General features: G+C 36.9%; 2 protein-coding genes across 3 annotated transcripts in view; both read left to right on the forward strand.

Annotated features, from left to right (window-relative positions):
* The first annotated feature begins 2,759 nt into the window (after window positions 1-2,759).
* CALM2 (calmodulin 2) lies at window positions 2,760-17,563 on the forward strand. Of its 2 annotated transcripts, none has more exons than XM_026695872.2 (6): window positions 2,760-2,911; window positions 9,406-9,436; window positions 14,423-14,566; window positions 14,667-14,773; window positions 15,284-15,419; window positions 16,936-17,563. In XM_026695872.2, the coding sequence occupies exons 1-6, from the start codon at window positions 2,909-2,911 to the stop codon at window positions 16,962-16,964; spliced, it is 450 nt and encodes a 149-aa protein (XP_026551657.1). In that variant the 5' UTR covers window positions 2,760-2,908; the 3' UTR covers window positions 16,965-17,563. The 2 variants fall into 2 exon arrangements, with proteins under 2 accessions (XP_026551657.1, XP_087788278.1); XM_087932152.1 differs by lacking the exon at window positions 2,760-2,911 and adding an exon at window positions 3,278-3,521.
* Window positions 17,564-18,548: 985 nt separating this feature from the next.
* Window positions 18,549-27,079, forward strand: part of STPG4 (sperm-tail PG-rich repeat containing 4) — a 34,065-nt gene continuing 25,534 nt past the window's right edge. The window contains exons 1-2 of the mRNA XM_087922968.1: window positions 18,549-18,635; window positions 26,095-26,241. Coding sequence (XP_087779094.1) covers window positions 18,549-18,635; window positions 26,095-26,241 — 234 coding nt within the window. The remainder of the gene's footprint in view (window positions 18,636-26,094; window positions 26,242-27,079) is intronic.

Consider the following 27,079-nt stretch of genomic DNA (forward strand, 5'->3'; position numbering starts at 1 on the left):
GTAGATTTTGGGACCATCACGTCAAAAACTCATCTTCCCATATGAAACATATTCATATTGTGTGACTGCATAAGAAATAAGCCAAACTGTCAAATGTCGTCATATTTAAAATGTTTGTTTGCAAGAATTATATTATTGAAACCTTGAGGTTTTTAGCATGTCATCAATGGGCATGGAGTGGCTACTATACTTCCTTTAATATACATTATGCTTATTTTCTCCTTTTATTTGGATTTTTAAAGACATTATTTTTAGCTGGGATGCTGTCATATTGAAAATGAAATGTACAATTTCAGAACTATCTTTATTTCCAAGAATAACTCTGGTTCCTTATGGGCACCAAAATGTTTCTAAAAATTAAAAATAATAGTTTCAATGTGTATGCCTTCTGGGCAGAGATATTCTGTTATATTGTATGATTTGGCACCAGGAGCTCAGACAAGCATTATACTAAGGTCTAGGACCACAAGGCTCATTTGTTTTCTGTGGAACAGAGTTTTAAAGATCATTTTAATGGATAAGGCTTTAGATTTCCATCTCTGCTTTAAACTTAAAATTTGGTTATATTCTTTTATGTTTACACTTTAGAAAATGCGCTTTGATTTCAGTTCCAGTATTTATTTGTGAATGGATAAGCTCTTCCACTGCAGCCATTTTGTGCTATCTACAACACACAGCCAAAATTTTACTGGCTCCAAACAAGCAATGATCTAACATGTTAATAGGACATTGACAAAAACAGTGTTGATGGGGCCAGGGAATCAAATCTATTCAGATGTCTGCAAATTAATTCTGATTTCAAAATTTCTATTTACCTTCACCGCTTTAACCCACCAAATTACAAGGCTACTTGTCTATGTATAAAATCTAAAAACAGATATACCCCACTCTTCCTCTTTATTGGCTTCAACACCTGATAATTTAAAAAGACTACTTTCACCAGATTCCTCATACATACCCAACTCTTGTCCACATACTACTAAAGATGCACACACCATACTAAATTCAGTCCTTTCCCCTTCTATTATACCCTTACAATTTCTACATTGAATTAATCATACTGGAAGAAAGACTGGCCAACACCTACTTTACAAACTGCCTCTGAAGCTAATATTCAAGTTTGTATGCCAGGGAAAAAATGTGTAAAATCCTTTCAAGTCTTTTGAACAGATTATTCATTGTTTTCCCTTCCTATAGGAAACTCCGTTTAGGAAACCCAGGACAACCTTCTTGATTCTCCTCTCAGCCTTTGCCCTCTCTTTCCAGCCTTGTTTTCTACTAGAAAACAGTTGGCAGTTGAGACGATATTTTACTATCACTACTGCATCCAACTTGCTCCCTCTGTCTCTTCGCATTGCACAAAAGCACGTGAGCCACCACATTTCCCACATCCCACACGTCTGCTACATACTGCAGTAGCAGCAGGTACGTGTATCCAAACTTTTGACATGAAATGGCCAGGGGAGAAAAAAAAAGTATGTGGTAACCCTTCTGACCCTCCCGCTTTAAAGGAGAGCCGAGTTGCAGTGACAGGGGAACGCAGCAGCGCCCTTGCTTTTCCATTAATTAAAATCTTGTGGGTCCCCGTCAAGGTCTTTTTTTGTTATCTCATTTCGGTTATTTCTAATGGGACCCTCCTCCACCCTCTGTGATCCCCCCGAAGAACGGAGGCGACCGGTATTTGTTCCGACGACCTAAGTCCTCAGCAAATCTATTCGCCTCTTCCGAAGTTTTATTTTCCACCCAAGGCTTGCCAGTAACCTACATTCGGGCGGTTGGGTTGACACAATTGTTGGGTTATTAAAAGGGAAGCCCCGTTGGATGTTGGTCGCATTGTTAGCCGCCTCGAGTGGTGCAGGAGCAGCTGGCTCTGCATGTTGAGTAAATCCCATTATGCTTATAGGGCTGGATTCTCCTGAAAGCGTGCTCCAGGCTGCACAGCTTTGCAACGTTTGGCGAGAGCAGGACGACGATACGGCGCACTATACATTTCGGCTCCACCTCCAGCCCCATCCTCAAAACAATTGAGGCTCGGAAACTGGTCTGCTTTGCATGTTGCCCTCCAGGACTTTATTGTCACTCACGATCATCCATCCAGTAAATCCTCTTTTCCCAGGAAGGCTCACTACTCTCTTCCCTTCGGCCCGAGAACTTTCCATTCACCGCGAGAAGCCCGCCAGTCGCGGTGCGCGTATTGCGCCAGCGCCGGTTTTCCCTAAGACTCAAAAGCGGCCTCAACCGCCTACCAGTTAACACTCCCACCCGCCCCCGCCTGCGTCTACATGGATTCCTCAATAGAGGGCGCACGGCTCCCGAGCCAGACTGTGCATGCCCGAGTGACGCATTGCAGGTACGAAGCCACCAATCAGAGGAGCCTGTTCGTTGTTCACTCACTCACACGTTTTCCTTCGTCCATCTTCTTTCGCCGAGCTAAAAAAGTCCCTCGTTAAAAAATAAATAATTAACTAAACCCTACTCAACAATCTTACTTCAAGAGACCTACTCTTTTACCAAGCTCTTTTTTATCTTTAGGGACAGGAACCTATTCGTATGTCTGAGGCAAAAAAAATGAAATTCGTGGAGAACGAAGGGAATACATAGCGGGAGCGACGGTTGATACGCTAGTTGCGGAACCGGATCTCCTTTATTGCGCGCTTTTCATTTTCGCTATGGTGGAGGGGAGGTGGGGGGAGGCGCGGATGGATTTGAGAAAGCAGTGAGGTGGTTTATGAGGCGCTGCCGGCAGGCGTGCTTCGTTCAGTGTGAGGTGAATCGCCGAGGCGTTTGGGTTTTAGGAGCTGAAGAGGCAGCGGACGGCGCGCCACTCCTGTCTTCTGTGCCGAACAAGGCGGCACCAGTCGTGATCCTTAGCCTGCAGTAATCGCCGCCAGGCCCGGCAAAAGCCAAAATGGTTAGCAAATACCTAGGGAGGGCGAGAATCTATCGTGGGGGGAAGTGAGGCGATTTGGCGTGATCGCGGTAGTTGAGAAGAAACGGATTGCTTTAATGTCGCTTTTTTAAACTTTAGTGGGGCGATGCGGGTAGGCATCGTCTGCGTTGGGGGTGGGGGATGTCGATCCTATGGGAGGACAGCGGATCCATTGAGACCGGTTGAGAAAGAGCGCGCTGAAGTCCGACTTCCTCGCGCGCTCGTGGCAACGTTCTCCGTCGACTTCAGCATTCAAACGGACGCCGACTGCTTTTCTCGGCGCCATTCTGGGGGAGGAGGGGGGAAGGAACAGAAGGTCTGTGGTAACTCTTCCCTTGTTCGGTTTCGTTTAAGGAAGGGGGTGTCCTGAGAACACCGTTTGCGGTTGGGAGCGGAGGGGGGGGCCCCCGCGGGTAAAATTCCGTTGCTGTAGCAACCGAGTTGTCGCCGCTACTCGTGCAACGTTTGAGGCGTCGCGGGTGGGAGGCGGGAGTTAGCAGAAATGTGACGGCGCCCCGGCTTGCCTTTTTTTGGTGGCGCAGGGTGGAAATCGGGAGCAGTTTGTGTTCGCAGAGGATGTTTGGGGAAGAAAGTAAGTGGGGGTCGCCTCTGCAAAGATCACGCCTGAAGCTTAAACCGCTTTGCGTTTTCTTTAAAAAAAAGAAATGCAAAGTTTCTACTTCCCCTGAAAAGTAAGGCTCGTTTAACATAAAAAGGTGCAATCGCGCCACGGAGGGAAAAAATCTAATGGGTTAAACCGTGGAGCTACAGTGGAATATTTTTTTGTGTGCAGAGAGTTTTTTTCCTTCCTGCTCCAGGAATTTCAAGAAGCTAAAATAGGAATCTCAGTAAAAACTGGGGGAGAAAAAACTTCCCTTGTAAGATTTCTGTGCAGACTTTTTCTTTGCATAGGATGTTGAGTAGGGTGCCTTATACTCTTGAGGTTTCTAGGTTAATGTAAGTGAAGTCATATTAAGGAATTTTGAGGAATGTTATGAAGTATGAGGAGAAATAATCATCAGAAAGTTGTGTATGATTTGGATATAGGCACTTACCGAAAAAAAATCTGGTACTCTAAGAGATACTCCTAAAATCAGAATGTTAAGTTGCTATTACATGTGTTCCCTCCATTTCAAAAAGATTTGATTGTTCTTTCTATATTTTAACAAGTAATGTGCTTAATGAGTAATATATTTTATTTTCATACCCATAAAGAAACGCTTGAAATTTGAAAAGATTGGGAATTGAGCAAGAAAGTCCTATTACTAAAATAGGGTTCTGCTGGATGTTGAAATAAATGTGGATTTTATGCTCATTCCACCTTTCAGGGTGCATTTTCTCTTCTTGAGAGGAAATAGTTTAGATGACTGATTTTTTTAAAATTAATGATACTAAACGATTTCTTTTGATATTAAAGCTGAATGAAAGTTTATCCAGGACAACAAACTTCTCAGTGGCCATAAAAAGTATAGACACTCAGAGCACAGGATAAATTTAGATGTTCTTAACATCAGTATCAGAGGATTCTAATTTCTACATCCTCAGCAGCTAGACAGGGCCAATCACTTCATTTTCTCTTACCCTGCAGAACATTTCAAGTTGACTCTTATATTTATGAATTTAAAACAATCTTTTGTTCTCTGATTGTAAACCTTTGTGGTGTATAATTTTTTCACTGAAATAATGGAGTATGAAGAAACTGAAGAATCTCAGGAATGCAGATGATTTTCTAAGCAACTTGCAAACATTTGTGCAAGTAACCTATATACAGATTTCTACTTTTGCTACATGACCTCAGTGATAACTGCTCTTCAGAATGTTCCCCTTAAACTGTGATAGGTTGCTTTAAAGCAATGCTTTAGAATATAAATATTTGGCTAGAGTTTGGAAAAATCCCAGATACCAGATCACATAGGCTAAAAACATGTTATGCTAACATGTAGGAATTTAACTTCCTTATCTGTAGCAGGGTTTATTTCTAGAGATTAGAAGTATTAAAGCCATTTTGTACTGATTCCATATTTATGACACTTTGCATCTTAATTTAAATATGAGTTAAATGGCCAATTGAAGAATCCATATTGAAGAATTCTTAAAATGGAGTGAATAAACAATGTATATTCAAATTAGAAATCTTGGCTAAGTAGAGATATTTTTATATTATATATTTATATATATATTCATTTTATCATACGATTTTTTGAAAGCATAACATATATTCCAGGGATGCTTCATCATCCATGACAGCTGTAAGATATGTTATTCCCTCATGGGACTTTGAATTTAAGAGGCTTTAGCCTCTTTGATCTTTTTAGAATTGCTGAAATATTTCTTGAATGTTTTCTATTATAGAATTATTTCTGTTCTCAACCTTGTGGATTTTTTGGATGAAATTTCAGATTGTTGCTTTATATTCCAGGGAGAAATCAAGATCTCAACAGATTCTCACCTGGGAATCTAGAATTTGTCATGAACATTTATCTGTAGGCCATAGTGTAGTTATGTCTATAGAAGGTCACAATGATTCTAGCAGTGTAGAATAAAGTACATGGTGTAAAAGGCAGATTTGAATGATTGTTAGCAATAGCTGAATAATTTATTTCCAATATCTGTTAAAGAAGGGTTTTTTGCTTTTTATGTATTGATAGAGCTATCCTCAGATAGATGGGTTATTTATCTAACATCAGTTATTTGTATTTTGTTATTTGTATTCTTTTTCATGTGCCCAGTCCTCATAATAGCAATTATACAACTTTATTGAAGAACCCACTGTTAGCATGCATATTTTTCTGTTAAAATTTTTTACATTCCCTGTGGTATTTGATACAATGCAGTTGTGTTATGCTTACATACTGCCTTTAAGAGATCTTAGTTTTAATTAATAAAGCTTTATTTTTATCCCACCTTTACTTTTAGGGGTAACTCAAAGCAGTAAACATCTAATATCCCTTCTTCATTCTACTGCTCATCTTTTGTTTTTTTAAAGAAAAGGGTGACAAAAGAGTCAAAGAATAGACTCATTCTAGTTGTGCATCTAGAATGTTCTGTTTTCTAGAATTCAAGAATAGGTAGATGGGAAATTATTTAGGGAAGGGAACCAAGTTTTACTCCCTGACCATTGACCAGTTGTAGTTGTTTTCATTAGATTAAGTTTCTTGAAAGGCACTTTCCCATTGTAGAAATGAAGGACAGCAGATTTTAAATTATACAACAGGATTTTATTTTTCTTTAATTGTTGTACCCTCAAGAGTCTTCCAACTTGCAGAATACATTTGTGGGTGGTTGGGGATGTAAAAATCATCTACTGGAGAATGTGGTTCTATGAATTGTCAGGCACAACTGGATATCAACTAGCAATTTTATGGGCCTTCAGGAGATGCCCTACTAAAGCTATCTTGAGTGAGGTGATAGTGGTGATGATACTGTACAACATTTAAGGTTTTCTTTTTCCTCCAGCTGATTTACTTACTAGAATAACCTCTTGTCTGCCCCCTTTAATTCAATAGGTATGGGTAAATGGGTAGTTTGATATCTGACATGACTATAGAAAACTTTTTGAAGGTTTGCAGCAGCTTCATCTTTCTGAAGCTTCTGAATATTATTTTAAAGGCTTCCCCAACTTAAGTGAGTCTGCATTCATCCTTGTTCAGAGTTTCTATTAGTACTTCTGACAGAGTTGCAGTGTGTGCACATGTGGAAACTGATAAAGCCCTTAAAGTATTCCAGCCTTCCAGAGAATGATGTTACCTGTTTTAAGGAAGAGCCCTTTTCACAATCTTTGTATAACTTCACTTAATAAACCATGATTTATACAGCAGTTTTTAAAGCCTTAATATGCATAATAATTGTGTATGGGGGTTGTAATTGACAATTTCAGAAATATATCCAGTTGCCTAACTTTGCATAATTTCAGCTCCAACATGAGTTGTACCAGGGTGTGGATAAAATGACCAGTGTGGTTAGCTATATATAGTGCTCCCAAGATTTAAAAAAGCTGTTTCTATTTTATGTCACTAGAGTACCTAACTATTAAATCCAAAAGGATGTGACTATTAATTTGCTGCTTAATCATAATAATTGAAATTACACAAAATAAAAATAAGTTATAGGTAAAATATAATATAAACACAATATTAGAGAGATCAAATAAATAAATACAGTTTTGTATAGAAGCATGATGTTGGTAGAGGTGGTGGAGTCAGTATAGTGGCACAGTGCTTTTCATGAAAGTTACTGCTGCTCTCTTGCTCTCTTTGCATCAAATTCCCTTCCTTGTTCTGACTTCCATATTTTCTTTTGTTCTGCACATCCTGTAATTCACCAGCCCTTTTTCTAAAGCCTTTTAATAAAGTAAAACCAGTTCAGATGCCATAAATCCTTATTTGTTGGAAGACTCAAAATATGGGCTTTTGGGAGATATCTTTGCACTTCATTATCAAGACAGAATGAACATATGAATTAAATTTACTCAACTTCAGTTGAAGTTTGTAAAAAAAAGCTAAGCTGATAGTCCTTAAAGATATGATTGATTGTAGGTTCAAGTAAATATGATTAAAACAATAACATTTCATTGATGTCCCAGCCTCACTTATTATTTTTCATCTATGCAATGCAGAGAACATTCTGAGAATCCTAACAGCCATTTTCTACTTGCTTTTCCAGGCCTTAATATTTCAAATTTTCCACATTGATTTATCTTTTTGAGAACATTTGGAATCTATATTTCAGTCCCTCTATGATACAGTGAAATAAGATGTATATGCATGTCTTGTATATTAGGCATGTTATTGATAATTTTAAGTAAGATTTGAATATACTGAATTGTTTAAAAAGAAAAATTACAGCGAGACTTGGTTATCAACCATTAGTTTCACAATCAAGCTCCCAAAATGACTATTTAGATTTTTTTTTTAACTTGAGCTGACAAATTTGCTGTAGGGTTTTATTTTAGTATACTGAAAAGTTTAGGCAATATATATGTAAGTTGATAGTCTCTAAAGATGTTAAGGTAAAGTTAGATACTTGATTCAGAAAGCGGAGTTGTTTAAAATTCAGTATATATTGGCTAATGTTTCATGTTTGAGGAAAGTGCCCCAAACCATTTTGCTTGTGGAGAGCATTTCATAGGAAACTGCATTATGCTTGAGAGTAACCATTGTTCTTTATAACAGCAGATTTCCTGGATTGTTACATGTTTAGGATTAATCTTGTATATGCTATATTCCGTATTTTCTATGAGGTAAATCTGATCTACATTATAGTATCTTTTAAGTATTATTAGCATCCTGTTACATAGATGCAAATTAATATATTTCGGCAAAGTGTCCAGCACATTTTTCAAACACAACTACAGGTGTTTATGCAAAATTGTGCAATTGAGTCATAAATTTTTCTAATATGCAGCAGAGTGCTATCTGGAAATTAAAGTTACCTTATTTAACTAGCTTGCTTATTTGCTTGTCCATAGATAGTGAAAGTGAACAATTTCTCATTATTTCACATATTGAAATCATTTTTTCTGATTTCTTATAACTTTATTATGGCTCATATGCATTTTGCCAAATTGTGTAATCTTCTGTAAATCTGAGGTGGCTCTGTTTAGAGCAGGGGTCCCCAAACCCCTGTCCATGGACCGGCACTGGTCTCTAGCATACCAGAAACCAGGCCGCACAAACAAGTGAAGCCACATTCGTGGGATGCAGTAGGCAAAACCACGCCCCCTCCTGTGTGTAGAAAAAAACTCAATGGAACCAGTCCCTGGTGCCCTAAGATTGGAGGACACTGGTTTAGAGTCCACTGACATGAATAGAATGAAGTTAAATTAATTAATAGTCAGTGAATTTGCTTTTGTAATTTAATGCTACTATTTAATGGAAAAGGTAGTTTAATGGAAAGAGGTAGTTGGTAAGTCTTTCCTTACTGCTGATCTGAGGACTGCTGGCTGTATAGAACTTGTTTCCTTTTCTCTATATAAAGAATACAACTGTAGCCACCAGTTGACTGGAGCCATTGGATTTTTTCTAGCAGTAATTAGAAAACCCATGTCAAAGGTATTGGGCTATCTTTGTGGCTTGAAGCTCCAGCTTTTTGTCATGGGGAAGCCTTCCTAAGACATTTACTTATCTTATTTAGCAACTAAGTCAGCAAAAAATAGCACTACAGTACTCTTCAATGGTTTGCATTTGTTTTTCAATATTGTGCTGAAAAAGTTGTAGAGCACTCTGCAGGATGCATATTGCCTATTCCCTCCTTTCAAGGAATACAGCTACATTTAAATGTCTATTCATAGATTGGTTCGGGCTCTTTATTCACAAAGTTTCTTTATCTTTTCATTCCCTCTTAGATTGTTCGCTTTGTTTTCAGAATTATAAACCTGAATGCAGAGCCTTGTGTATATTCTGCAAAAAAAGTATGAATGGTAAATATAAAACTAGTTTGCCAAGATATATTAACATCATTATGTTTACATATTCTAGGCTGATCAACTGACAGAAGAGCAGATCGCAGGTGAGATGCCAGATTTATATTACTTATGGTGTTACTGTGTAATTTCCATAGATTTCAGTAAAACTATAATGCTAAAACTTGAATATTTTGTCTACTAATTGGATCATTTTTATTCATAACTGGAAACTTCAACTACTATGTTTTTAATTCTACCATATAGCTATAATTTAATTTCAGGAAATGTTTAAACATGAAATGAGAATATTGCATTGCCTACATGCCTAAAGTTTCAAGTGCATGAATTATATCACTTCTATATTATAAGAATATATGCCTGCACTCCTTACACAGAACTTCTGAAGGAGCATATATTCTTTGTTACTTTCAGTTAAATAAGGTACATAAAAGTATGTTGGATGTGTATATTTGGGTTATATTCCTTGAGTAGAATAATGGTATTTGCAAATGCCATTTCTATAGACTCTTATTCCACTTGCTCACAGTGACCATAAATCTTCCCTTCCTAAGCAAATTTCAATATGGATGTTTGATACCCTAGGGAGAAGAGGAATAGGCAGAAATAAGATTCACTTCCTGCTTGCAAATCTCAGAAGGTTGATCCAGAAATATATTTATGGATCACAGTTATGTGTAATTCCATATTTACACCTGATCTTTATATTTGTTCCTTAGTTTAACATTTTAAAGAATTGATAAAATAATAAAATAGAATAGTGTGCTTTCAAAGCATGTTATATGTTCTGTTAGAATGTTTATTATACCCAAAGAGCTAACATTAACCTATTGCTAACCAGTTAAGCAGTTAGTTTGGTGTTCTAATGTAGCTGAAATGGAATTAGCATTAAAGAAAGAAAATTTGGAAGTATCTGCCCTAATTGATCAAACGGTAAAAGTGGTGGCAGGAACATTGTACCTTCAGACTTGCAAGATTTTAATGTAGCCTTAACTTAATAGAGGTAGCTGGCCTAGTTGTGTTTTCTCTCTGATTTAACTAGGTGGCTGACAAATTTATTAACTTCGATATGGAAAGTCTAATTTATTTATTTGATGGATAGCTAGACCATAACCAGAGTTAAGGCATTAAAATCAATAAATTATCATGTTAAAATTTCTTTAAATCTTAAAACATTACAAATATCCCACAATAGTTCAAATCTAATTACACTTATTAAAATTGTGCATAGCATAGCAATAATATACACAAGAAAGCCAAGGTAAGTTGGGGAAGTGATATTAAGCTAATAAAGCAATCTTATGCATATTGTCAATTATGCATAATAAGTTATCAAAATACGTTTAATGAAAGGGCTATACAAGAAAATGGAATTTTCTTATGAAATGAAAGAACAACATGAGAAAAATGTTTTTAGTATTCTGTAATAGAATTCCTGAATTTTTAATCAATACATTGGGGCATAGCCATTCTTTTGACATTTGTGCCTGGCTACATGCCTTTTAAAGCGATTAGAATATTTACCCTAAAACATTTTAAAATGATGCATCCTTTAGAGGGAGGTTGATGATGCGATATAAAATTATTTCTAGTATTTTTAATGGATATATTTAAAGTTAGTTTTATTAGTTGTTACCAGTTCCTTCCTTGAAAATCTTTTTTTCTCCGGGAATTTTTTTCTCTATTAAGTTATCTTCTTTAAATATAGTTTTTTATCTAAACAAAAAGTAATCTTTAAAAATGAACAGATGATAGTATATCAAACTGATTTATTGGGTATATTCTGCTGTTATATCTACATCTATGCTTTGGTATTTTGAGGAGTTAAACAATGTTCTAGAAACTGATTATCATTGATTCAACTTTAAAGACTTACATTACTCTGACATCTTTCCCTGTCAAGTGTAGTTCTAGGTTTTTATGTGTATTCTTTGATGCCCCATTTTGGGACCTTGCCTACATACATACATGTTTATTATAATATTAATATTATTGCATTTTCAGAATAACATTATGCAAAGTCCAAAAAGGAATTAGAAATAGAAATCCAAAGTAATGAAAGGTGTGATATGAGAAAAAAGAAAACACAGATCTAATTTATTTTTTCTTTTCATTTTGTTTCTTTTAAAGGAAACCTCTAACCAACCCTCCCTCAACACATTTACTCTTCATATATTTAATTTGCAATTTGAATCTTGTTTATTCATTTCATACAAATACTTTCAAAACTATTTTTAGTTTTGTACTCTGTACATCCATTCCATATGTATTGACCCTAACCGATTCCTTGTCAAACTCCGTAAGTAGGGCATTTGAAGAAGCAACCATTAGGTAAATTTAATACGTTTTAAAGCAGAAATTAAGTCTTAGTAACCCAGTCCTCTTTTATTCGTGAATTCTTCCAGAGAAAGTCTATTTGAAAGTTTTAAATATCTTCCTCCTGGGCTTTGTGCTACCAGACTGAGCTGCTATTTACTAGATAAACTGTTAACGAACTTTCCCACCTGTTGATTGTTTATATCAAGAGGTCCTTAATGTTTCTTTTTGAACTTCTAGAGTATATTTCACATTCTCACTCTTCACTTTACAGGGATATTAGGCAAGTTCTCGACTTAACAACCACAGTCGAGCTAAAATTTCCATTGTTAAGCAAGACCGTTGTTAAGTGAGCTTTATCCTATTTTATAACCTTTCTTGCCACAGTTGTCAGGTGAATCACTGCAGATATTAAGTTGGTAACACGGTTGTTAAGTGAATCTGGCATCCCCATTGACTTTCCTTTTCAGAATGTCGCAAAAGGTGATCAGATAATCCTGTGACACTTCAATAATCATAAACACTTGTCAGTTACCAAACACCCAGGTTTTGATCACGTGACCATGGGGATGCTGCAAAGGTGGTAAACATGAAAAAGTGTCATACGTCACATTTTTCTATGCCATTTTAACTTCATACATTTACAACTAAACAGTTTAAGCCAAGGGCTACCTGCAGGCAGTTCTTCCTTCAATACAATAAATTGGATAGCAGCTTGCATTTATGCATAACCGTTTCTATCGTATATTCTTAGTGGATTCATTTCCGATGAATCCATCATAGTTATAAATCTTCTCATAAACTCTAAATCTTCTTACATGTCTAAATCAGTAAATATAACAATAACTTTTTTCACGTTCATAATTTCACTGGCTTCCTTAGTTTACTCAAAATGGTTTGTCCTATAGCTTCTGTTCATGCTTTAATCAAATTGTTGGGACATTCTGTATTGAAACAGGTCTGCATAAGTGATAATAGTTTTATATGAATCCTATTAAAAATTGGGGCATTTTATGTTCTGGAGAGACAGTTACACTTTAAACATCAAATACAAAGAGTTTAAGCCTCCATGATAAATTAACTAGTGTTTAGAAATATAAAAATAATGGGAATGTGTGAAACAGTGGTAATTAAGGAAGTAAATCTGATATTCAAAGCAGGAGGAACTATTACCTTATATATAGATAAACTACAAAAATCAATTTTGGTTATATATTGTTTTTCCCTGACAACATAGTGTAGCAGGCTTCCTACTGGTATTAGTGGTAACTTAAAACCAATTAGGCAATAGTTCACTCTACATATTTTGGCTAAGTATTATAATACGTTCTAAAGCTAAATAAGGCTTAAATGTAATTGATCCAATAAGAGGTGTATTAATTGATTAATATTAGAACACGTTCCAACTAGTGAGCTCTAGAAATGTTATAAAACACTTGAACAGTAATCACAATACTTTGAATGGAAAAAAATGAGGTTATTCAGAAGAGATTTCCTAAGTCAGAATTTAAAAACTAAGTTAAAAGGAATAGTCGAGATGGAGAAAACAAAATCCTGTGAAACTGGTGGTTAAAGTTTGAATTGACTCAAGAGTTCAATTACTAAAAGACCATAAATAATTGCAGAATACTTCCATTTTTCATGATGAAAATTTCTTTGAAGCAAGCTGAAACTTTATTAAAATAAGCCCATGTTCTTCGGCCTTGGCAACTTTTAAGTTCTCCCGCCAGAATTCTGAGAGTTGGTCCAGATACCTTAAAAGTTGCTAACTTTGAGAATCATGGATGTAAGCACAACCCTTTTTTTAAAAAAGGGCTTGCCTTTTTTGTGGTGGGTGTTGTGAGGTTTAGAAGATTTTATGTATTTATTAAATAATGTTAAACAAATTTATGTGCCTACCTCACACATAGGAATGTATATCACACATAGTAATCAATGTAATCACACATAGGTGACTTTACAGTAGATGCTATTTTGGCATCGGATATCTTTTTTCAGGGCTCCAAAACAAGAAGGGTCCAAAGGTAGAGGGAACACGAAAGGGTTAGATAAGAGTATAAAGGATATCTGGAAACTTCAAAAGAAAGAGCAGTGATATATCAATTCCATTCTGGAAGTAGCTTTCTGAGCATCAAATGACAAAAGGATTTTTTCATCTGATAGTAATAAAGGGACTTCACATTTCAAGAAGAAAAGTACTTTCCTTTGGAAACTGGTACATGTTTTTAATCTCTTTTCCTGCAACTAAATTAGCTGTACAAAAGATGGGAGAAACTAATGGAATTCTTAGTCACATTCAACTTAAGGATGGTTTCATGGTCTTAGCCAATAGCTTTCTTGGCAAGAGTACAAAAATGTCTTCTTGATTATTTTGTTGTATTTAATTTCAATTTGATATTGCCTGGTGGTTTTTGTTTACATATTAACCAGGGTTAATCCTGTTTGTTTTCAAGTTTAAGCTAAGATTGGCTAATTACTTCCTAATTTAAAAAAGTTGGTTAGTTGACCCATCACAAAGTTTTGCTATGGAAGTTAATTACATAAATTTTGAAAATATCAGACACACAGTACCCTATTGAAAGCAGTGTGTGTTTTACTGTGATGTAATCTGCTTGGATTTCATTTGTTTTACTCATAGTCTTATCCCTTACATTGGCTTTTGAGCAATTGAATTAAAATTTAAATAAAAATAAGTTGAATGGTTTGCATATGTGAATGGTTTGCATATGTAAATGGTTTGCTGTTTTGTGTTGCAGAATTCAAGGAAGCCTTTTCACTATTCGACAAAGATGGAGATGGCACAATAACAACAAAAGAATTGGGGACAGTGATGAGGTCACTTGGTCAGAATCCCACAGAAGCAGAATTACAGGACATGATCAATGAAGTAGATGCTGATGGTAAATTTTATTTAAAATAATTCAGTAGTTAAAATTAAATCTCCATTAATACCTGGATATAACTGAAAGGAATTTTATTAATATATACATTATTTTCCAGGTAATGGCACAATTGACTTTCCAGAATTTTTGACAATGATGGCAAGAAAAATGAAGGACACAGACAGTGAGGAAGAAATTAGAGAAGCATTCCGTGTATTTGATAAGGTATGCCAGTTATTTTTATAAGCTTTCAAAGTATTGTGTGTCTTAAACCAAGGGAAATTTCCATTTCGATAAAAACAAATTCTGTACTCATGCCAGTGAGCAATGATGTACAGTTTTCAGGGAATTACAGTTGACTTTTAATGCAAGCCTTTCTAACTTGCAGGCAATCTGTTCTATATAATTTCAGAAGAGTTGGTGCTACCAATAATGGTGCATTTTTTTCCATTCCTACCAACTCAATTAAAGTATCTTAATGTCAAATAATGTCAGTTAAATAGTTTGGTCTGTAATACAGTCTAAAAGATTTCCCAGGTATGCATATATAAAAGTTCAAAATACATGGAACAATAATTGTCTCTCTTCTTTGACTGTTATTTGCAGTGGTAATTGTCCTTGTCCATGCCTAATTTTTAACTTCCTTTTAGTAGAAACAAGTTATTTCTGATTGAGTAATTGTTAAAATATGAGTTTAAAACAAATATAATTAAGTGATCACCAAATATTTTCCAGGATGGTAACGGTTATATTAGTGCTGCAGAACTTCGCCATGTGATGACAAATCTTGGAGAGAAGCTAACAGATGAAGAAGTTGATGAGATGATTAGAGAAGCAGATATTGATGGTGATGGTCAAGTAAACTATGAAGGTAAAAGTTATACATAGTTTTTATTAATAAACGTCTTGAACCTGCTAGCAAACAGTCAAACCCGTTGGCCTCAACACATCTGCATAATTAAGGCTGAAGAAGTGATAAAATGGTTTCTGCTTAAAAACAGTAAAAAAACAATTTCTTTTCTGTTGGTTAGCGGATGTGCATTTGTTTTTGCATTTGGCAGTCTGAAAACCCAGTAAAACTATTTGCAATGTGCAGTTTCTCCTTTTGAAAGCTTGCATTAAAAATGGAGGGTTGATACAAGGGAATAGCACGGTTAGAATCCAAGTAATCTGTTTATCTCATAACACATAATTTCAAAGAAGCAATAAATTAGTTGCCAATCAGGTAAATAGTCTTTTTCTAGCAGCTGGCCAATCAAATAAAGTTGTTAGTATTCTCATATCCCCTAATGTGATCTCAGAAGATTATTTTCTCCTTAGGAAAAGCTTTAAGGAATTCTCTGCAACAATAATAGTTGGAGTAAATCATGTCTGTGCCAAATATATCTGGAAAGTGTCAATGCAAAGTTTTAACTGGAACTAAAAATAGAAAAGTGCTATTTGCAAGCTTTATGCTTCTTAATTACTTGGTTATGATCTTTCAAAAAATACTTAGTCTTATAAATATTGAAATGCATCTTTAGTAGCTTGCAGTTCATACCTGACAATATTACAATTATGGTAGCTCCCATAATGCTTGAGATAATAGGAATTGAGATAATAAAAGTTACTGTATTCCCAAACTAGACAAGTTAGTGTACCAGTAAGGCTTGCAGTATATCAGCAAGGATTCTGATAGCCAGTTATTGAGTGTTATTAAAGAGGTTGGTTTCTTATGCTTGAACAAGGACGTTTGAGGTAGACAATGGGTTTTATACTGAGGAACTAAACTGTATTTAGGTCTTTGCTCAAGCAAAATTTTTCATTGCCTAGCAGTTTTTGATAAATTGGTTATGGATCTGTAGAACATAGAGTGCAAACATGAAGGTGGTCTATCCAATAAATACTTTGTGATATTTAAATTAAAACATTTGTAATGCTGCAGTTTTTTTTAAATTGCTCACATAGAAACCTTGATAATTTTATCTGGAAAAAGTATTTTAATGTGATACTTAAAAGATAAAGTATTGAGTAACCAGCAAATTTTGGACATAGCAAGACTTCGTATTTTAGTTAGGTATCTTAAAAAATAGAGCTGAACACCACAATATTAATGAACAACTGACTTGTCGCTTTTTGTATGAATTCTTCATTTATTAGAAAGAATTACTGCTGCTAATTAAATGAAGCATGATTTAAAATAATTATTATTTAGAAATAATAGTTTACTAAAGCGAACCACCTCTTAAAATTCAAAAATGGTGAGAAGCACTGCATAAATATTATACAGAAAACAAGATAGCAGGATCAAACTGGCATAAATTTCTTGGCTAATGTGGCAGATTGCCTGCTTTTTATTTGAATATTTACACAGATACTTGAATAACATCATCTTTTTTCTTCTACAGAGTTTGTACAAATGATGACAGCGAAGTGAAGACACTGCACAGAATGTGTTAAATTTCTTGTACAAATTGTTTATTTGCCTTTTTCTCTGTTTGTAACTTATCTGTAAAAGGTTTTCCCCTTCTGTTGAGAGAGATGCATGTATAGTAACAAACTCATTCCTCCATGTTTTCCCCTTTATCTGTCATCCTGATATTTTGGGAAAATGATCAAAGTAACAAATGTTTGCATGTGGCTTACTCTGGATATTTAAGTCCTTCCACACTTCTAAAGTTAGATGGTGTTGGTTAAATGAGGGATCATCTAGGTTATGCCTGTTGAAATTAGTTATTTTAGGAAATTTAGCATGTTGTTGAAATGTAGTCTTAACTCTGTGGACTATGGACAGTCAACAATATGGAACTTTAAAAAGTTTGCACTATTGCAAAACGGGTGTATTATCCAGGTACTCGTACACTATTTTTTGTACTCCTGGTCATGTACCAGAAGACATTTTTCTTCTAATAGTTACTATGCTTTTAAAAACTTTTGTTCAGCCACTTATTTTAAAAAGAATCCGCTTATGGCACAACTTGCCTCAAATCCATTCCAAGTTGTATATTTGTTTTCCAATAAAAAATAATTAACTCACATTGTCTAAATCTTTTTTTAATGCTTATACATTGTTTTTTAATGTGTCTACTTCTGAAATTAATCCTGGTACCTTTAAGACACTGAATGAAGGCTGTGTTTAGGCATTGCAAAAGTAGGAACTTTTGCCTTCTAGGCTTGAACTTGTTTAAGTTCTATCTCGCATGGCATATAGCAAGGCATGGCAGGGGTTTCAAAACAAAACATGGGAGAGACATGGGCTGTGCAGGAATGAGATTTGAAGGTGAAAGGTAATTTGAAGTGTGCATGAGCAAGCATGTTGCAACTGTTTTCATTCCTTTAATTGTATCAAAGATAGTTCTTTAAGGAATTTCAGGCAGGTATAGCACCCCTGAATCAACTTTTCCCCTTTCGAACCTAGAAAAATCTGTATAGTGAATTCAGATAATATTAACAGTATTGTGCAAACATTTTAGGCAGTTGTGCAAAAATGCTGTAAATAAGAATGTTTTTAAAATATATATGGTTTGTTTTGATCAATTTATAAAATGCAAAGTGAGCAAAAATCTAAATTAAATCAATATTGGGTGACTATCTTTTGGTTCAAACCAGCATCAGTTCTTAACCCTTGTACACAATGCCAGGGATTTTGGAGGATTTAGCAAATTAACCAGTTAAACCAAGCAGGTGCTAATGATCATAAATTCCATATGTAGGTTGAAACACAGTCATTAACTGAAACTGAAACAGTAGTGTAGGAGGCTTAAAACTGGGCAAGGAACAGCCAAATTCTGCTACTGAGGTTGTGGAAGACATTTTGTGTCACAGGTCGTACACCATAGCAAAACAGCACTGAAACAAGACACATGGTAATTATACTGCATCAACAAAGTATCTGTCAGGCAAAGATTGCAAAGCAGACACATTTTAAGATGTGCTGTTCAAGGTCTTTTGAAGAAGCACAAAGAATCGGACAACCTTGATTGTAGACAGTACACAGTGGTCAACCAAGAAAATGTAGCAGATGAAAGATACATCAGGCTTCCCTTGGACATCAGAAGATGTTCAGCAGTGCCATCAGCATAGAGCTGCAGGAATCAGTGGGATCCAGGTACAGAAGAATGGCCAGAAGTGGTCTTCATGGAAGAATTTTGTGCCCAAAAAGCCATACCTCCAAAGTAGAAATGAGACTAAATGACTCAAGGAAAACAGGAGCTTGAGTGCAGAAGAATGGCAACATGCTCTGGGCGAGTCAAAATATGAAAGATGTGGCCGTAGCAGGAGGCAGTTTGCTAAAGAGCGGTACAATAATGAGTCTCCGCAGGCAACAATGAAGCATGGTGGAGGTTCCTTGCAAGTTTGAGGCTGCATTTCTGCAAATGGAGTTATACAGGTGAAACTCAAAAAATTAGAATATTGTGCAAAAGTTCTTTTATTTCAGTAATGCAACTTAAAAGGTGAACGTAATATATGAGATAGACTCATTACATGCAAAGCAAGATAGTTCAAGCTGTGATGTGTCATAATTGAGATGATTATGGCTTACAGCTCATGAAAACCTGAAATCTACAATCTCAGAAAATTAGAACATTGTGAAAAGGTTCAATATTCTAGGCTCAAAGTGTCCCACTCTAATCAGCTAATTAAGCTGTAACACCTGCAAAGGGTTCCTGAGCGTTTAAATGGTCTCAGTCTGGTTCAGTAGGAATCACAATCATGGGAAAGATTGCTGACCTGACAGTTGTGCAGAAAACCATCATTGACAGCCTCCATTAGGAGGGAAAGCCGCAAAGGGTAATTGCAAAAGAAGTTGGATGTTCCCAAAGTGCTGTATCAAAGCACATTAATAGAAAGTTATGTGGAAGGGAAAAGTGTGGAAGAAAAAGGTGCACAAGCAGCAGGGATGACCGCAGCCTGGAGAGGATTGTCAGGAAAAGGCCATTCAAAAGTGTTGGGGACTTTCACAAGGAGTGGACTGAGGCTGGAGTCAGTGCATCAAGAGCCACCACACACAGACGGATTCTGGACATGGGCTTCAAATGTCGTATTCCTCTTGTCAAGTTGCTCCTGAACAAACAACGTCAGAAGCGCCTTACCTGGGCTAAAGAAAAACAGAACTGGTCTGTTGCTCAGTGGTCCAAAGTCCTTTTTTCTGATGAGAGCAACTTTTCAATCTCATTTGGAAACCAAGGACCCAGAGTCTGGAGGAAGAATGGAGAGGCACACACTGCAAGATGCTTGAAGTCCAATGTGAAGTTGCCACAGTCTGTTGATTTGGGGAGCCATGTCATCTGCTGCTGTTGGTCCACTGTGCTTCATTAAGTCCAGGGTCTACGATTTTGGAGCACTTCATGCTTCCTTCCGCAGACAAGCTTTATGGGGATGCTGACTTCATTTTCCAGCAGGACTTGGCACCTGCCCAAACTGCCAAAAGCACCAAAACCTGGTTCAGTGACTGGGATTACTATGCTTGATTGGCCAGCAAAGACGCCTGACCTGAACCCCATAGAGAATCTATGGGGCATTGCCAAGAGAAAGATGAGAGACATGGGACCGAACAATGCAGAAGAGCTGAAGGCCGCTACTGAAGCATCCTGGTCTTCCATAACACCTCAGCAATGCCACAGGCTGATAGCTTCCATGCTACACCGCATTGAGGCAGTAATTGCTGCAAAAGGGACCCAAACCAAGTACTGAGTACATATGCATGCTTATGCTTTCCAGAGGTCCGATATTGTTCTATGTACAATCCTTGTTTTATTAATTGCATGTAATGTTCTAATTTTCTGAGATTGTGGATTTGGGGTTTTCATGAGCTGTAAGCCATAATCATCACAATTATGACAAATCATGGCTTGAACTATCTTGCTTTGCATGTAATGAGTCTATCTCATATATTAGTTTCACCTTTTAAGTTGCATTACTGAAATAAATGAACTTTTGCACAATATTCTAATTTTTTGATTTAGTCAGGATCAATGGTGTTGTCAATGCTGAGAAATGCAGGGAGATAATTATCCACCATGTCATCTATTAAGGAGGCGTATGATTGGCACCAAATTCTGCAACAGGACAATATAGAGCCAATGTCATTAAGAACTACAGCGTAAAGAACAAATTCTGGAAGTGATAGTTTGGCCCCACAGAGACCTGAACTCAATGTCAGTGAGACTGTGGGATTACATGAAGAGACCGAAGGATTTGAGGCAACATGGAAGAGCTGTGGTTCTCCAAGATGTTTGGAACAACCTTGAGGGAACTTTGCTGAGTTCCTTCAAAAACTGCAAATGTACCCAGAAGAATTGAAGCTATTTTGAAGGTAAAAGGTGGTCACACCAAATTTTGATTAGATTTGGATTTCTCTTCTGTTCATTTACTTTCCATTTTGTTAATTTATGCTATTAACACTTATTTCTGAAAGCATTATTAATTTACAGCATTTTTACACAACTGCCTAACTACCTCTTGCATACGTATGTCTCATTGTCTAATATTGGAATCGGTGTAATTAAATGAGAAATGTAAACATGTATTTATTAAATTTAAAATTTTTAAATTATATTAATTTGTTGTCCATCTCACCACAAGGTGATTGGGTGGTTTACAACATTAAAATGAATCTCTCTCTGTGTGTGTGTGTGTGTGAAAATTGCATTAAAATTGGAATAAAATACAAGTTATAAATGCTGCAAAGGAAGGAAGCAGAATATACAGGAGTGGGGAGATGGCCAGTGTGATATTCCTCCATTGGGGACCTCAGGCCTACTGATAGAACCACATCTTCAGGCTCTTGAAGAAAGTGAGGAGGGTGAGAGCCAAACAAATTCTGTATTCTTGATGCAAAGTTGTGTAATGAAGACAAACTGACAGGGGTTTTTCATTAAAGCTGCCCCCACTGATTGGAAGTTAATTCATTGCATCACAGTTGTGATTGTGATATTGCTAACACCTTGAAAATGAGTCAAGGGCACTTGTGTACCCCTTTCTTTAAAAGATGGACCAGCACATCAATTTTGTTAGTCATGCCACAGGTTGGGAGCAGGACATAACAAAAATCTGCTTCTAGACCACAATACACTAAGATCAAGAAGTAAAAATGATTGGTGGCCGCTTCCCAAGCCAAAAGGGAGGACCCACAGCTGCAACTTCTGTGGAAAGGCTGAGTGTGAGTGATGCTTTTTTGTTTTGATTTGGGCTGTGTTCCAAAAGAAATTTCGCTAAAATTTTCTGGATCAATGGGCCATGGTTTCTTCTAAATTTGTTATATGTCTCAGAAAAATAGTTATACTATCTATTGCTCGCGTTGTCATATTGGGACTTTTCCCCCCTTCGCTAAACCGGGCGGGTGTAGCACATGGTTCGTGGGCCGAAAGTTTGACACGCTGATCTATTGCTAAGTACAAAGCACAGGTAAGCCAAAAGACGGTGCAGTACTTTCTATCCCTATCTAAACTTTTTTTAATGGACAGGAAGGTAAATTAAAATATTATTTGATCCTAGTATTTACATTTTGTAAGAATGCCTTTGGAACCATGTTTGGAATAGAGATGAGCCTTTATCTTACCAGGTGAAAACGGCTAAGGGTATTGAAATAAAATTTTAAGAACAAATGGGCACGTAAGTAAAATACGTACTCACGGAAAATGTAACCATTTAGGAAGCGTCAACTCACAGTATTACTTGCTCCTTTCCCTACTATCCTGTTCATCTTTGCTCTTTTCTGAGCAACAATGTACATCTTTTGATTTACATATTTTTGTTTTTAGAAGGTTTTCCAAAGTTGTAGGATGAAGCAAAAGGGACAGGGAATCAACAGACATCAGCAGTCTCACGATAAGCACTGGGGACCTTTGTTCCATTAGAACAGGGGTGCCAAACTTGATTTCACTGAAGACCGCATTAGAGTTGCATTTGACCTCGTGGGGCCGGGAGGGGGGCGTGGCCAGCTCGATGTCACTCATCGAAGCTCTGATTTTGGCCACAACAGGCTTCCCGGGGTCTCTTAGGCTGTGACGGCCTCCTGCAGTCCTTTGCCAGCAAAAACGCTGCCCTCCCAGCTCCCTTTTTGCTGACAGAGGTACCGCAGGCCAGTCCGTCTGTTTCCAGGGTGGGCCCGCGGGCCAGATCCAAGCATCTGCCCCGGGTCCTTGAATGTTAGAAGAATAAAACACAAGTTGCATTAAAAAAATGTCTTCTATGTATCTTCCATGAATGGATCTTCAAATTTCACTTAAAAAATATTCTGTTTTGATATACAAGATATGATTCACACAAATTTATGGTGAATCAGTGATTTCAAGTGTTTGATAATACTATGTCTCCAGCAATCCCTGTCTCATTTGCTTTTAAACAAAAAACAGATTTTATTCCAAATAAGTCGCAATTTGCCATTTATCTAAACTTTAGTACAACCTTCAGTGCTGTTGCTTCTAATATCATCTGTGATCCTGACATGATTCCAAAGAGGTTTTCCTATTATTATTTTTTTAAAATCTAGTTTCAATGTAACATAACCTTCCTGCCTGTTAAAAAGATTTACAGAGGACCAGAAGTGGAAAATACTGAATACTGAGTCTTTTGGCATATGAGTGTTTTTTATTTGGTAATACATAGTTTGATAACTAAAAATTCAGAGCCCTTAATTCATTGTACATTTGTGGGGTCACTCTTCCCTTGTTCCATTTTATCAGTCTTTGGATGTGGAAAGGGGTATTAGCATCAGCTAGTAAACTCTCCATGTAAACGAGAGACTGTTGGCAAGGGAAGATGGATGCTAATACAAAATCAATAATGCAAGGGATCATTCAAATGTGGTATGTTATCTTTTTTTTTTTAACCTAGAATACATAATTCTCTCTGGGTGTAAAACTGATGTGTGACTACGACTATGATCTTGCAATTCACTTAACTGAATTAACAGGGGAGGTACCAAAATAGGTGAAATGCTCCAATCATTTTAATTTCCCTTTTCCCAGTAATGAAATGTAACTCCAGCATGTCCAGCCACAAAAAGGGTTAAGCTAACTCCATATAGTTTAATTCCATATAGTAATACCTTGGGAACAGTGGTGTTTTTTTTTTACTACCGGTTCAGTGGGAGTGGCTTGGTGGGAGTGGCCTGGTGGGCATGGCAGGGGAAGGATACTGTAAAATCTCCATTCCCTCTCACTCCTGGGGGAAGGTTACTGCAAAATCCCATTCCCTTCCCACTCCACTAACCTGCTTTCCACACCATTCTCCTCTGCAGGGCAACAAAAGAAGACCCAACTGATCAGCTGGGACTCGGGAGGAAGAGAATAGATGGGGGTGGGGCCAGTCAGAGGTGATATTTCCCAGTTCTCTGAAATACTCAAAATTTTCGCTACTGGTTCTCCAGAACTGGTCAGAACCTGCTGAATACCACCTCTGCTTGGGAACACCTAGCATAGACATCATATATCTACTAATAGAATCAAGAATTGGAAAGAACTTAAATCATCCAGTGAAATTCCCTGCTCAGTGCAGGACCACCTAAAGCATTTTGGACAAATGACTATTTGTAGTTGCTAAACTATTCCATTGATTGGACAGCAATTACCACCAGGAAAGTTATTCTAATATTTAACATGAAATCTACTTCCCTGTTGTTTCAGCTCTCCACTGGCTCTGGTCCTGTCTGATTCTGCCTTCTTTTCATAGACCTCTGGACACCTGAAGATTGCCATTGCATCTCTTCTCAGTCTTTTCTTCAGGCCAATAATTCTAGTTCCTCTATCTGTTCTTCATAGGACTTGGTTTCCGGTCCCCTTACTATCTTGGTATTGTCTTCTAAACTCTAGGGTTCTCCCCGCTACTGTTGAGAACTGCAGTGCCGTGAAGTAGAAATGCTATTCTAAACACTATTCCAAGACAGAACCAAATGAGACCATTATGATGTGGACTTGATGCTCATTGCTGTTCATCCAATTCAATTTATCTAATTATAGTACCTAGATTGTTTTGCCAAGTTTTTTTGCCAGGTCTCTCCTATGTACTTGTGCCTTTCCTCCCTACTGCCTTTGATGTAGAACTTTATATTTTTTTCCTGTTAAATATTATATTCATTTTGGCTCATTGCATAAGTTTGTCTAGATCTTTATGAATTTTATCTTGCCATTTTGGTAATTATCTCATCAGTCTCTTCATCCAGGTCATCAATAGAAATGTTAAACAACAAAAGGTCCCAGGATTTTGTCATTTGATACAACTTTTGAAGTGATGTGGAGCTATTTATGAGCATGCTCTGGGTGCAGTCATTTAAGCCAATACAATTATATCATTTAATGCTCTCTTCTTTTTGTATCTCAGAGTTAATCTTGATTCCTGGTTGGTACATAGACAAGACCATGAAGTTTTCTTGCAATGGCTTCAGAACTGATTTCCTATTGCCCTCTTGCTATAGTTAAGAGAGACAGAGACTAACTCAAATGTTTTGCAGAGGTTTAAATACTCTGTCCATTGTGTTTTCCTGGTAACTCTGTCAAAAAATAAGATATGGTTAGTGTGACTTATTTGTGACAAGCCCCAGCTACCATAGACATCTATAAGCTTTGCAAAGTAATACAGACCAGAAGCACAACTAGGAGAGTACTAGAACTATCTTTATACTAAAGTAACATTAAACAGAATCTTGGGTTTCTCCCATCTTTTATTCTCCAGAAGAAAAGCTCTCCCTCCTGTCTCCCAAGGTCATTCCCACATTCAATTACATCTGAAAGGTTGGGCCAAGGGAATGATGCCCTGTATAATTACATAATCACTCAAATGCTGAAATTTACATACATGTGTCAAATGTTCTGACACAAGCATATAATTGGGGTATTTGCATGATTATGTAATGGTATGTTAAGGCTCAACTCATTCTGTGCTTTAGTTTCTGCCAACTTCTTGTTTCCTTCTTTGGTTATACATCCCTGCTATTTTCTTTTTTTTCTTTTCAGCATTTTGCAAACCCTGTGTTTATCTACACTGGTGTCTTTAGATCTCTCCCATTTTAATTTCCACTGTTTGCAATTAGACCTTCAATACCCATTTTTCAGAATTCCTCACCCTTTACAGAAAGTTTTCCCCTTCAGAATGTCAAGCCATTGGATGACTTCACCAAAATCCACTTTTCTGAAATCTAGTATGCAAATATTTTCTCTATCTTTGATAGCACAAGCTCAAGGATAACAAGAACCATATCTCTCATTTCTGGTCACCTTCACTTCTTCAAGTAATTCCTTCCTGTTGGTAAGGTTTATGTGTGGTATAGCAGACTCCCTTTGTTCCTTCTTTGAGCTTCTAACAAATGACGATGCCAAGAGAGGATAACATTTTGGGAATCTCTGACTCTTGGCTGAGTGAAATCTCCCATTGTCGTTATTTTCTTTTTTAAAAGTTTGTTATCAGACCCAATAAGATTCATCCAAATCTTTCATCTGTCTACATAGTTTTACAATATTTCTCTCCCTGGGGTAAATAGTGCTTGAGAAAGCAAACTGCCCTATTATCAAAATCATTGTCAGTCCTGATAGCACATAACGTACCTCTAAAATATCAATTTGCTGCAGTTCCTAAAACCAGTGCTGACTGAGCTCCAACAATCAGAAGGTGGTGGCAAAGAGATACACGCCTCCAAAAACCCCCTCTGCTGCCATTCCATGGACAGCTGCTTTTTTACAGCCCTAGCTCAAGTTTCACTCACTGCCCTGTTTCTGGTAAATGGGAAATGTTTAGAGATGTCATAAAACCTCAATCATTTCTGAGGAAGGACACCTTTTGGAGAAAAAGTGAGACCTTCGCGTTTTCCAATTGACAATTCTAATCTCCTTAGTGTGTCAACATGCTGCCAGAAAGGGATGCATGTGGGAATGGGCTAATCACTGATTGGACTAACCATGCTGTGGCATCAGTGTCTATTCATCTACATAACTTAATACCAAGTTATGTGAAAAGAAGAACTTGCAAGCCAACCAACCACCTTGCTAAAAAAAAAAAAAGAACTGGATTCCTTAGGAGTAGGCAGAACAGAGTTTTAAAATATATTCTATTTGTCCCATTTTAGAAAGTCATTGAGGGAGAAATAATTTGCTTGTCCTAATGAACAGCATTTTTAAAATCCATCTTTTGCTTCTGATTGACATTTTCACAGGTTTATGGAAACAAACCCAGCACAAACTCCTGTTATGGAGTTTACAAATTGTCAGATCCCTGCCAGAACACTGCCTTTCTGAAGGGGAGGGGGGTGCTTATTGGGGTTGGATGCTTTGAATGCTTTCCCTTTTGCTGTAACCACATGGGAATTAGGGAGGGGGACTGAGCCATCAGGATGGACTCCTTCCCAGCTGATTCCAGCCTGTTACCTAAGGTTGCAGCGTCCTGAGGAGGACCCACTATCACCATCCCACCTCGGAGTTTTCATAACACCTTTGCGGCGTCGTATTGGCTACTGGTGGACATGGGACACTGGGTGGGGGTTGAACAGGGGAAATTAACTTAAGGTTTCACTTAGGGATCTTCAGACTCTGCCTGACTTCTCTGCAATCACTTTTCTCA

Source organism: Pseudonaja textilis, chromosome 1 (genome assembly GCF_049901715.1).
Source record: "Pseudonaja textilis isolate UNSWEBS1 chromosome 1, rPseTex1.2, whole genome shotgun sequence".
In the NCBI taxonomy this organism is placed as follows: domain Eukaryota; kingdom Metazoa; phylum Chordata; class Lepidosauria; order Squamata; family Elapidae; genus Pseudonaja; species Pseudonaja textilis.